This window comes from Sinocyclocheilus anshuiensis, unplaced genomic scaffold (assembly GCF_001515605.1).
Source record: "Sinocyclocheilus anshuiensis isolate Anshui unplaced genomic scaffold, SAMN03320099.WGS_v1.1 scaffold160, whole genome shotgun sequence".
In the NCBI taxonomy this organism is placed as follows: Eukaryota; Metazoa; Chordata; class Actinopteri; order Cypriniformes; family Cyprinidae; genus Sinocyclocheilus; species Sinocyclocheilus anshuiensis.
Window position 1 is genome coordinate 787,481 of NW_015554119.1, and position 12,073 is coordinate 799,553.

The window sequence follows — 12,073 nt, forward strand, 5'->3', positions numbered from 1 at the left end:
AATACGTATTACTAAGATAAAGCTATAAATATATCAACTATTTTGTTATTTTTGGTGTAGTATCTATATATTGGATTGCATGGGGGACTGAATTTAATTTTTATTTATTTTAATTATTTGTTTTCTTATTTTCTTGTTTTGTTTTTATTATTATCATCTTGTGACTATGTTGTTGAAAATTGTTGTAATTAAATTTAAAAAGCCAGAATAAGATGTGCATGTGCTTGTGGTTTAGTTCACGCACACACACACACACACACACACACACACCAAATAAATATATAAAATAAAAAAAATACTCCATGGTCGTTTAATTTTCTGACAACCCAGTCTTTATTAGATTTGCTCCCTGTGTACATATTAAAATGACTTCTTGTAAATCTATACAAAATTATTTTTTTTGACAGTTTTCGGAACAATCTGTGCTCTTACATTGCTAGTTTATTAGTATTCCTCCACAGAGACATAAACATCAGAGATTCTATCAGAAATTACAATTGTCTGTACAGTCTCAAATCATTGGGTGGGCAGAAAATATCTCATTCTGTGACATTTCAGGCCGGCGTTTATCTGAGAGCAAGAGGGAAGGTTCTCGTTGCAGCAGCTGCAGTCTTTCAGTCAGTGCCAAGGATGGGGACACCATGTGGCCAAACCAGTGGAACCATCACAGGTTTGACAGATCAACATTTTCACCAGACCCAAATCGTGTAGCTTTCTCAAAATTCCTTCTTTTAGTTCTACTCTCTAAGTTTAATGTGTCACTCGAAACGAAATATATTTAGACCCTACGCAATTAGACAAATGCATGAGGTATGCAATTCCAGACCCTCTCTGTTCACCATGCATTTCCATCTAAAACTGGTAAAATTAATATATCAAAAGATACAAAAGTTTTAGAATTAGGACAAAGTAAAAAAAAATGGAATGTACAGCAAACAGCCGAATAATTTAATCTGCATCCCAGAACCCTTAGAAAGGAACCTTCACCATATGAGAGAGAGAGAGAGAGAGAGAGAGAGGACGAGAGGGACGTGTCAATGTGTTTTAATGGGATGTGAAACTCTGGTTATCTTGACTGTCTCAGGTGGAACTATTTACGTCTCTCCAGGAAAAATCTGCAATGAGACACAAAAATTATATAGTTAATATATCAGTTATTCAATTATATCAATTATAATGTCTTATGAGTTTTATGTCTTTTTTGTTTTCTTTGTTGAACAATAGCTCTGTTCCAAAACCAAGTGTGCTGCCTACCTAGACAGCATTTCCAATGCACAATACATGCTTGAGCCAAATTCTAAATGGGCTACTTTATGCTAGGACATCAGTGAAGTCATGAATGTTGTTGTTATTGGGGCAGTAACACCGCAAGACTCCAGAGGGCGATACAGGTGACTTCAAATGTCTGTGTTGGGTATGTCATCCATCTTTTTTTGGAACGCGGAAGTAAGCCAGTTTGCAATATCAAGAAGCACAACGGACTGTTTGACATGTATAAATGACTCGCATGTAAATTTCTTTATCCACAAATGTAAAGAGGCATTGAAAAAGACTTTGCTCATTTTAAGACAGAAATAGGTCACTACCGTCATACAATAACAGAAACGAGAAATAAAAAAGCAAAAATAGAGTGAACTGTAAACTACTAAACTTTACTGTAAATCCTTGAATGTAGGCTACTTTGATTGGTTGATTTATAATGCACAAAATGCATGTTAATTGCTTATCAATATGCTGATTTACCCTTTATTATTATTGTTTGTCTTAGAATTTGATTTGATACAACTGATATGCTATAATTGCCTTCAAATGTACATTCATTGTTCAGGAGACTGCAATATAAAAATGTGAAAAAAACATAAAGTTAGAAGTATGATTACTTATGATTATAGATGAAGTAACCAGAGACAATGGGGTAAGAGACCGGCGCTTTTATGACAACGGTAAGAATAGAAATTGAAATATGTTGTCTTTAAAAACATAAAGTAAGGCCTATGTAGAGCTTTTAATATATGATTACGTAACCTGTTACAGTGCTTTTGTAGAGTCCTGGTCGCTAGGAGCTTGGCATAGGGGTTTTGCTGCCATCATCTGATCCTGCAGAAAGGGAGGAACAGAGATTAGCATGTGTAAAGATCTCTTTTGACCTCCCATTCCCTGAAAAGTAAGTGTTTTAAGAAGAGTCATTACCTTGTGTTGTGTCATCAAGATGATCTGGTTCGTGTGTTTTAGAAGCAGCATCTGAAAAAAAATAAGTAAATAAATAAAAAAATAGGATGTGACAAGTGTTATCATTTCTCATGAAATCAGAAGTCACAGTTTTAAGTATGAAATGAAACAAAATATATTTGAGACAAAATTATGTACATGTATGGATTTGGCAGACTAGTGCCAGATCTATACTCTTACTGTATCACTTACTGTATCTGTTCCACTTATGTCTGATAAGGAATTTTGGGAGAAAAATCTGAGACAACTATGATGTGAGGAGGCAAATGAGTGAGTGACTTACCTGTGCCATCTTCAACCCTGACTTCATCATCATCTAGACAGAAAGAAGCGTTTTGAAAGAATTGAGGCAGTCAATTCACAATTTCCCAGAATTCTTTGAGAATTCAGCCCAATCAGAGAGTAACAGGTAACAATCATTCATGTCTTTAGCACAAATGGTGAGTTGTGTGCCAAAATATAATACTTGAGGTGTGTAAGCAATAGTAAAGCTGAAAATGAAGTGCTTTAGACCCATGAGACGTACCGTCTGCAGCGTCATGGCTGTCTGCATCAGTGTTTTCATCAGTGTGTTCCTCTAGAGATGGCAAAAAATTGAAAGTACATACATTTAATGCATTTTACATCACAAAGGCATCACTTCATTCTTACATAACTGAGCTCATAGACTTATTTACCGTTTGATGTTGTAGCATCTGTTGAGTCATTGTCATGATCATCTAGAAGAAGAAAAAGATAAATATCAATTTCATCATGTCTTACATGTTTTAGTGACACTATATCTCACAATTGGGACTTTATATCTTACAATATGACTTTATATGTCCATATGTGACTTTGTATCTTCAGTTGTTTTTTTTTCTGTCCATACTTGAATCAAAAATGCTGTGCAATGTAACTTCGTCCTCCAGTGATGGCCATTCAAAAGTAACTTGCATTTTTTTGCAAACGACATACTTAGATAAAACTCACAAATATTTCATTCATTGTTTAACCAGTGCTAGATTCTTTTATGAAAGCTTTATCATTTTCCATGTCTGTTGTGAAGACAAGTGAAAAAACCCTCAGATTTACATGGAGTATAACAATTTATTGCCTGTTGTGTTGTACATCACATCTGCTTCGCAGTTAGCATTGAAATTAAGGTGTTTTGTGTAAACAGTAAATGTTGTAGTTTGTCTTACCGCTGGAGTCAGAGTCATTTGTCTCTATTGATGCACCATCAGGAGACTCTGTAGGTTTAGACATTCATTTATTAGAAATTCACAGCTTTTTTCTGTAACAGTACAGACTGCCGGTGAATTTATATCTACGGAAGCCCCTTTTGTTTATTTTTCTATTTCACAGTGACTTTAAATCTTCATTTATGACTTTATGTCTTTGTAATTATGACGGTAATACTTTATTTTAAGGACCAGCTATTAACTAGTTGCTTATTAGCATGCATATTACTAGCATATTGGCTGTTTATTAATATTTATAAAGCACATATTAATGCCTTATTCTGCATGGCCATATTTTAGATCCCTTAATCCTACCCCATACCTAAACTTAACAACTACCTTATTAACTATTAATAAGCAGCAATTTCGGAGTTTCTACAGGGGAAACTCTTAGTTAATAGTGAATATGTGTTCCCTATTCTAAAGTGTTACCATTATGACTTTATATATATATCTTCAATAATAACTTTACATCTCAGAATATTACTTCGTCAAAATGTGATCTCACAACCTTGACTTTTTCATCTTCAATTATGACTTTATTTTTGACAGTTTTTACTTTATATCTCACAATCATGATTTTACATCTTCATTTATGAATTTATCCCAATTATGACTATATCTCACAATTGTGACTTTCTTTATTAAATTGTGACTTTTTATCTCACAATATGACTTTATGTGAAAATGTGACTTTATATCTCAAAATTGTGACTTTATCTTCAGTTGTGACTATATCTCAACATGTGACTTTATATTGTCAACTGTTGCATCTTAAATCTGAAATTGACTTGATATCATGCAATTATGACTTTATACCTCAATATGTGACTTCATATCTTTAACTGTCTTTATATCTCACAATATGACTTTAAAACTCAAAATTGTGACTTTATATAACACAAAATGACTATGTCCTGCAATTATGGCTTTATATTATGACTTTATATATCTCATTTGAGACTTCATACTGCACAATGTGACTTTATTCTTATTTTAAACATTCTCACAATTATCTGGATTTATTTTTTACTCTGAGCTACAAATGGTCTTCCATATTTATTATCAGTAAATACCTTGTTTCTCCTTTTCCACGCTGGAGTCATTGTCTTCATCAGTATCTAGAGCCATAAAAGCATTAATCAGTCGATTGATATTGTGGTTTAATGACCGTAAAAGGTGAAGGCTTGAATGTTTACCTTCCCCTCCTGTTTCTGAGCTGTCTGTGTCGCTCTTGCTGTCGCTGTCGGAGCTTTCTGTGTCTGTGGACTCTGTGCTGTTCTTCTCTTTGTCCTGCTCTTTATCTTTGCTGTCAGAGTCCGAGTCTGAATTTGAGTCTAGACTGGAGCTGTCAGACTCAGGGTTGTCTTCCTGCTTGTCTTCTGTCATTTCCTCCAGTGGACTTTCGTCAGACTGACTGGCTGTGGCGTCTTCTTTTGAGCTGGTGTCTTCCTTGTCCTGCTCGTCTGGTTTGGATTGGTCCTCTTTATCTTTTCCCTCATCGCTATCGCTGCCCGTCTCATTGGTGTCCTCCTTCTCATTGGCGTCCTTCTCCCTGTCTCTATCATCTTCAGTGTCTTTCGGGTCGCTGCTGTCCTTGTCTTTATCCTCAGCGCTGTCCTTGGCGTCTGCTGCATCAGGGGAATCTGCCGTGTCTTGATCGCTGCTGGTGTCTGCGTCGCTGTCAGAGTCCTGGTCCTTCTCTTTCTTCTCCGTGCTGTCGGTGTCTTTCGATTCTGAATCTTGGTCTTTGGAGTCGTCTGAAAGTTTCACCTCATCAGTGTCTGAGTCGCTTTTGTCTGGCGTCTCAGAGGTTTCTTGACCCTCGTCTTCTGAGTCTTTACTGGAGTCATTACCGGTGTCTTTCTCGTCTTTCTCGCCACTCTTTTCATCCGAGTCGCCATCTGGTTTGTCTTTGTCAGAATCTGCATGTAAAAAAAAAACCAGTATTTTATTATTATATATCATTAAACTGACATAAATCATTATAATTACAGACAAAAGTCTTGAAACTTGACTTACAGGCGAATTAAATGAAAAAAGTACCATGGTTTGGTGATTGCATCAGATGATACTAATATACTATGATACAGAATTGAATGTGAAATATACCATGATACTTCCAAGAATACCATGGTACTACCTTTGTACCGTGGAAATACCAAGGTACATTGACGTTATACCATGGTTTTATTCATGAATTATTTACATAGCAAGGAATTTTAAAGATTGCATGTCAAAAAACATGGTATTGCCATGGTACATGTGAAAAAAAAGAAATGGTTTTACCATGGTTCCATGTACAAAATGTTTATTTTACTAGTACTTTATTTATTTAAATAGGGCTACTATATTTAAATAAAACAACTGATAAATCATATCACTTTTATGTGAATAAGTTTATAATGTTAATTTGTTTCTCCTAACCAGATTAGACGTGATAAATACTAAAATCATTAAAAAAGCTTATTGCTTTTAAAAAAAAATATATATATATATATTGTTCCAGCACCACATATATATATACATATATATATATATATATATAAACAAACAAACAAACAAAAACACTAAAATGATTACAACTATAAAATTAAAACAAAATATAAAATGTAAACAAATTCAAAATATGAATAAAAACTCAATATCTCAATGATCCTAAAAAAACAGATTTAACTTTTACATTGTGCCTTGTTAGTACAGAGTTTTAGTTATTTTTTAAATTTCTTTTGTGGTTTTTAAGCTCACCATCAGAGTCCTGCTGCTCAGCTGTGTCTGAAGAATCCTTGTCAGATGAATCATCCGTGTCTTCTTCATCAGAGCAAAAACACAACTGTTGTTAGTTACGAACTATACAGGCTAAATCAGACAGGATCATTATTTCAAAGAAAAGTTGTATTTATTAATTTTTTTAAGAAAATAAAACTTTTGAAACTTTTATTTTGAAAGAAACGTTTAAGGTAAAATACTAGAATTACTAAAAACAGAAATACAAATAAATTAAAGCTAAATATATATATTTAAAAAATAAAAAATAAAAGCACATAACAGTTACTAAAATTTAAATTAAAATAAAAACAGACAATCTACAAATAAAAACAAATTCTAAATATTAATAAATACTATAATAGTATATGAATAATGGTAAACAAACACTGATTTGACACCGTTTGATTTGAAATCATCTCTGCAGTGTTTTCAAATACCTGTATTATTTGCATCATCAGGTGCATCATCAGAATATTTATTTTCCACAGAATCCCCATCTGAAAATGCATATATATGCCAGCATTGTTTCAGAAGAATATATCATTTTGCATTGAGAAAGGACTGTGCCAAGTAGGACGTGTTCCTGGAACATCTTTTGTGGGTGCTGGAACAATGTTTGTGTTTAACAATGTTAACAGTGTTCATACTCCTTATCCTAACCATTAACTACCACCAGAGGGGAACGGTGGCTTGATAAGAATGATTAAAGGCCCACGCTCAAGCCTAACATTAACCCTCAAATCTGATTGGTTGTTATGACTGTTGTTCAATAATCAACTAGGAAGTTGCTACAGGAACATTTTCTGCTTTTGAAGCATGAGAAATCTCTACCTGAGCCGTCTGAATCAGTGTCTGCCTTTTCATCCGTGTCTGTGAAGCAGAGGTTTAATTAATAGTGAGACAGTAAATCATTATGTATCACACACACACACACACACACACACACACACACACACACACACACACTTGGGAATATAAGAGAGAGTTTTAATTTAGAAATGTTGAAATGCTTGTTTTCTGAATTGAATGAATTCACCCAGAAATTATATTTCTGTCAATATTTACTCACTTTTTTTGTTGTTTTTTAAAACCTGTATGATATTATTTTTCCATGGCACACAAATGGAGTAATTTTTACATTTTCTTTTGTAAAATGAGATAATATCATACAGGTTTGGAACGGTATAAAGATGAGTAAATAAATTCAGTATTTATCCTTTTATTTTTGTATATTATTTACTAACATTTTCAATGAATTATATGTATGTGTGTGTTAGAATTACAGTTTTAGTAATTTTGTGATGTACTTTTGTCAGTTTTATGTTTATTTTTAATTTTCATCTAATATTTATTTATATTATGCAAGATTTTATTTTATGTCAGCTTTATTTCAATTACCAAGAACATTTAAAAATATATATTTTTAGAAACTAAATCCAATAAAATTGGTAATTTTAGTTAACTTTTAAACAATTGGTAAATAATGACAAAATCTTTGTATTATTCACACATAAATGTGTCTTTTTTTCAGTAAGTGTGTTTGTTTACCTGTAGATTCCTCTTCTTTTGAATGTGTATCAACATGATCTGCATCTGAAATATTATATAACATATTTAAATCGACTTAACATCATCTTATGAGGCAATCTATCTGATTTGACTTCTGGTTTGTTTCTGTGATCTCTCATACCTTTGCTGTCCTCCGCTGATGGTTTCTCGTTGTTCTTATCTGCAGTAGATAAAGGAAAGTCCTTCATTGAGGGTATTTTGCACACATGTGTATTCTGTATTTATGAAAATAGATATTTGGCTTTCACCCACCTGAATCGCCTGTCTTCTGCTGCGATGCATCTGTTTCTGTATTAGTGTCTGTGTCTTTTTCGGTGTCACTATCAGTATCTGTTGTGTCTGATAAAGAAATTTAAATCAAATATATAACTGCATAACAAATATATGTTTTTGCAATTTACTCCTGCTATTGTTAGGAAATTATATATTTGAATGGGATGCATGCCTTTTATAGTTTGGATTCACTTTGGCTTTTGTGTATTTTAATCAGATAGTCTTTACAAAAAAATACTTGTTAATATATTGGTCGTTATATGGAAATCATACATGGAGAGTAAAATGTTTAAGAAATTAAGGCATTTTCATATTTGTACGAAACAACTCATTGCATTGTTGTTGTGTGTTTAGGAAACTGATGCGCAGGTTATGTCATACCTATCGAATCTGGGCCGCTGGTGGCTTCATCCAGGCTTTTGTCACCTGAAATGGGTCGAGCTGTTAGTCTGGGCAATGCTTCACTCAAATACATCTCAAACAAAAGTGAAGGCCGTGATATGAATCTTACTGTTTGTGTCTGATGTGTCGGGAGCACCGTCAACCTCTTTAAAAAGAAAGAAAATTTGTAGAAAAGAAAATTATGCAAGTGTAGAGTTCATTTCTTCATGTCTGTGTCAGTCCTAGTGTCACCATGAAGTGGTTTTCATTCCTTAAAATGACTGCTAATGTGTTAGCATATAAGTTTAAGCTATGGAATCTTATTCCGTGATTTTTTATCTCACAATTCTGACACTTTTTTCAGGCAATTGTGAGTTTATTTCAGAAAAAAAGTCAGAATTGCTACACTCTAAAAAATGCTGGGTTAAATATAACCCAGCGTTGGGTTAAAAAGGGACAAACCCAGCTATTGGGTTGTTTTGACTTGACTTGACTTGACTTGACTTGACTTGACTTGACTTATATTTAAAATATATATAAAAAAATATAATATTTAAAAAATATTTTATATTTCATATTTACATTTTAAAAAACAGAATTCTGTTAAAGTCAATTGCGAGATGTAAACTTGTAATTGCAAGAAGTCACAATTGTGAAATGAAAAGTTGCAAATGCCTTATTTATTCTTTATTCTTTTTTATTATTTAAAAAAATGTTATAAAAAAAAACTATTGCAAGATGTAAACTCAGAATTCTGAGGGCAAATGTCAGAATTGCGAGATATAAACTCAATTGCGATAAAAGTAAGAATTGCGAGATACAAAGTCGCTATATAACTTTTGCAAAAATTAGCTTCAATAGTAGGCCTTATTTTCTGTATAATCATAATAACTAAACACAAAAATCAAATCACTTTAAGGATCTTGCTACACTTAGTTTACAATATCAACAAAGACCAAACATCACCATCCTTTGTATAAATTAATTGATTATCATTCATTTATAATGTGGATCATAAATATTTGGTGTGCTTGTTGCCATGACAGTATTCAGGAAAGATGGAGTGTGACACTTATAGACAGCTTTGAGCTGGAAAAAAAAAAATTATTTTTTTCAGTACAAATATTTACACATTTCTAAATCAAGACTCATGCTTGAAGTAAAATGACTTGAGGTATTAAGTCTTGTTTGATGAAGAATTTATCAAATTGAGTTTATTCTTTAAAAAAAAAAACCGTGACAGTTTTTTTCTTATTTTAAATGTAAATTCACTTAATTTTAAGCATTAACTTTAAATTCTTGTATTTAATCATTATGATTAAACAGAAGCCTGTTTCCACTAATCTTTTTTCCTGTTGACTCAATGTCTCCTGCTTTGCAATCTAATGCTAGTTCTTCTAGTTCACTGATGCTGAACACACAGCAGTTAAACATTAATCGCTGTGTTATCACACTCATTCATATGTTATCTTGATGTCAGTGCTTTCTGTTGGCACTTGTGAAATTCAGTGAAAGCTGTGATTCAGTGGTCAGGTCATGGTTTCTTTCTCTCTGTTATGTCCTGTATATCTAGACTCTTGATGCCAGAAACTGACCTGGTTTTTCAGTGGTGTCAGATGAGTCACTGGGACCTGAAATCAAAGAGAATTATTAGCTCAGTGTGATGAAGTCTCTTTGTGTTTGTGATCTCTTACCTCCTTGTTTCTCTGCTGAATCTTTTCCATCTGTAGTTCCTGTTTAAAAGAAAGTTTTCCAAAGTTACTTTCATTTTAGTTTTAGTAAACTTTTAGTTTAAGTAAACTTAAACTTTGTTGCTACAGCAACATTTCTACATTGTTAAGAAAACATTAAGTTTTCATTCAGGTTTTAATTAATACGTTTTAGTCATTTTTCATGCACTTTTATTATTTTTATTAGTGTTTATAATATATATATATATTTAGCTTTAGTTTATTTCAGTTTTAGTAATTCCAATACTTAAATTTTAAATGTAAAAAAACTTAAATTTTATTTCAGTTAGTTGCCAAGGCAGTATTTCTAATTTTATTTTTAATTTGAAGTTTTTCATCTAATATTTGTTATTTGATATTGTTTCAGCTTTATTTCAATTAATGAAAATGTTTTAATAGTTTTTAATAATATTTTTCATAATATTTTAACAGTTTTAGTTAACATTAACAACACTGTCTAAATCTTGACATTCAAATTAAGTTAATTATTGGACTTTTTAAATATTTATTGTTTATATTTGATTTATTTCGTACATTATTCTATTATTTCTAATATTTATGTTTTTACCTAATATTTATATATTTAAAAAATATATTTTATAACAATTTAAATGATTTTATAACATATTTGTAAATAATTGTTTTAATTTTTTTAAAATAATTGTTTTAATAACACTAACAACACTGCTCTTTGTCTAGACCTTGATGTTAAAATGTATGTTCACGTCTAACTTATTGGACTATTTTTATATAACACATTTTACAGCGAGACGTGATCAATATCAGCCAGACTAACCTGAGTCTCCATTTCCAGGGAGTGGAGTTGGAGGAGCTGAAAAAAAGAGAGAAAAACATGTTTTCCAGATCAACTGGAAACCCTTCTATGGTCAGTTGATTTATGCAGAAATATAGCTCAAATTCATTGCACCTTACCATTGAAGATCCCTAGGACTGCAGCCGCCTCTGAGATTATAACATAAAAGTCAAAACAAAATTCATTTAGAACCAGATACTTTTTGTCCTCTTTATAACTAGTCTGCCTGCCCAGAGGATGTATAGAGCTTATAGAGCTATAACATCATTGTGCAATGCAACATTTGAAAGAATCTGATGAGAAATGACTTCATATTGAGATCTCTAACGTTTAATTGCAGGCATTGCTGAAATCTCTTCTGAAACTCTCAGAGACACATATGAGATGACTGGGGCCTTAGTCTAAGGAAAATACATCTAATTCCATCCCATTTCTGTTTAGGAGAAACAACTCAGATTAAAGAGGGATTTTTCTGTCTATAATGGCTTTCTTGAACAATTGTAGTAGTACAATGCAATTCATTGTTCTAACACAGCTCATGTATTCAGAGGCACTAATTAACATAAAAAGTCATCATTTGCATTATAATTAAGGTTAATGTGTGTAAGAGACATTCTTACCATCATTATCTGTTCCATCTGTATCAAAACAAAAGACAAGACGGTCAGTTAGTGGTGTGAGTGCATTGAGCTATAAGAGTCCTATATCTCCTATAGAGGCCCAGGCTAAATGTAGCAGCACAGGTGAACAGAACTCTTTTGTGTTCAGTGAAGGGCTCTGATTACAGTCCCATTATAGTGAGGCAGTAAATGCTTCGTGTTACTTAGAAAGAAGAGCTGGTGCATGCCACTGATAATAATTTAGGGATTCGGGGTGATCTGTAATGGTATTTATGTAAGCTATATGTGAGAAATGCAATGAAGTCAGACATACTGAGCAAGTTTCCTTACCGTTTATTGGTGCAGAAATAGAGACACCCACTAATGCAAAGATCAACGGAACAACCAGCGTCCTATGTAACGAGACAAAAAAAGAAAATTCACAAAAAAAGAAACAAAAAATCTCAAAATTAATGATGATCTAAA

At 32.5% G+C, this 12,073-nt stretch overlaps 1 protein-coding gene across 3 annotated transcripts in view; it reads right to left on the reverse strand.

The window, feature by feature from the left end:
* Window positions 1-309: 309 nt before the first annotated feature.
* Window positions 310-12,073, reverse strand: part of LOC107669997 (protein starmaker-like) — a 14,337-nt gene continuing 2,573 nt past the window's right edge. For 2 of the 3 annotated variants that reach the window (XM_016462448.1, XM_016462447.1), the window contains exons 2-24: window positions 11,939-12,000; window positions 11,609-11,626; window positions 11,108-11,137; window positions 10,971-11,006; window positions 10,139-10,177; window positions 10,040-10,075; window positions 8,575-8,610; window positions 8,445-8,489; window positions 8,043-8,129; window positions 7,912-7,950; window positions 7,770-7,814; window positions 7,053-7,091; window positions 6,659-6,718; window positions 6,201-6,263; window positions 4,652-5,377; window positions 4,529-4,573; window positions 3,414-3,461; window positions 2,907-2,948; window positions 2,756-2,806; window positions 2,513-2,545; window positions 2,191-2,241; window positions 2,026-2,097; window positions 310-1,115 (exon numbers count right to left, since the gene is read on the reverse strand). In XM_016462448.1, the coding sequence (XP_016317934.1) occupies window positions 2,057-2,097; window positions 2,191-2,241; window positions 2,513-2,545; window positions 2,756-2,806; window positions 2,907-2,948; window positions 3,414-3,461; window positions 4,529-4,573; window positions 4,652-5,377; window positions 6,201-6,263; window positions 6,659-6,718; window positions 7,053-7,091; window positions 7,770-7,814; window positions 7,912-7,950; window positions 8,043-8,129; window positions 8,445-8,489; window positions 8,575-8,610; window positions 10,040-10,075; window positions 10,139-10,177; window positions 10,971-11,006; window positions 11,108-11,137; window positions 11,609-11,626; window positions 11,939-12,000 (1,672 nt within the window). In that variant the 3' untranslated portion in view covers window positions 310-1,115; window positions 2,026-2,056. The remainder of the gene's footprint in view (window positions 1,116-2,025; window positions 2,098-2,190; window positions 2,242-2,512; window positions 2,546-2,755; window positions 2,807-2,906; window positions 2,949-3,413; window positions 3,462-4,528; window positions 4,574-4,651; window positions 5,378-6,200; window positions 6,264-6,658; window positions 6,719-7,052; window positions 7,092-7,769; window positions 7,815-7,911; window positions 7,951-8,042; window positions 8,130-8,444; window positions 8,490-8,574; window positions 8,611-10,039; window positions 10,076-10,138; window positions 10,178-10,970; window positions 11,007-11,107; window positions 11,138-11,608; window positions 11,627-11,938; window positions 12,001-12,073) is intronic. The other variant, XM_016462449.1, reaches the window with a different exon arrangement.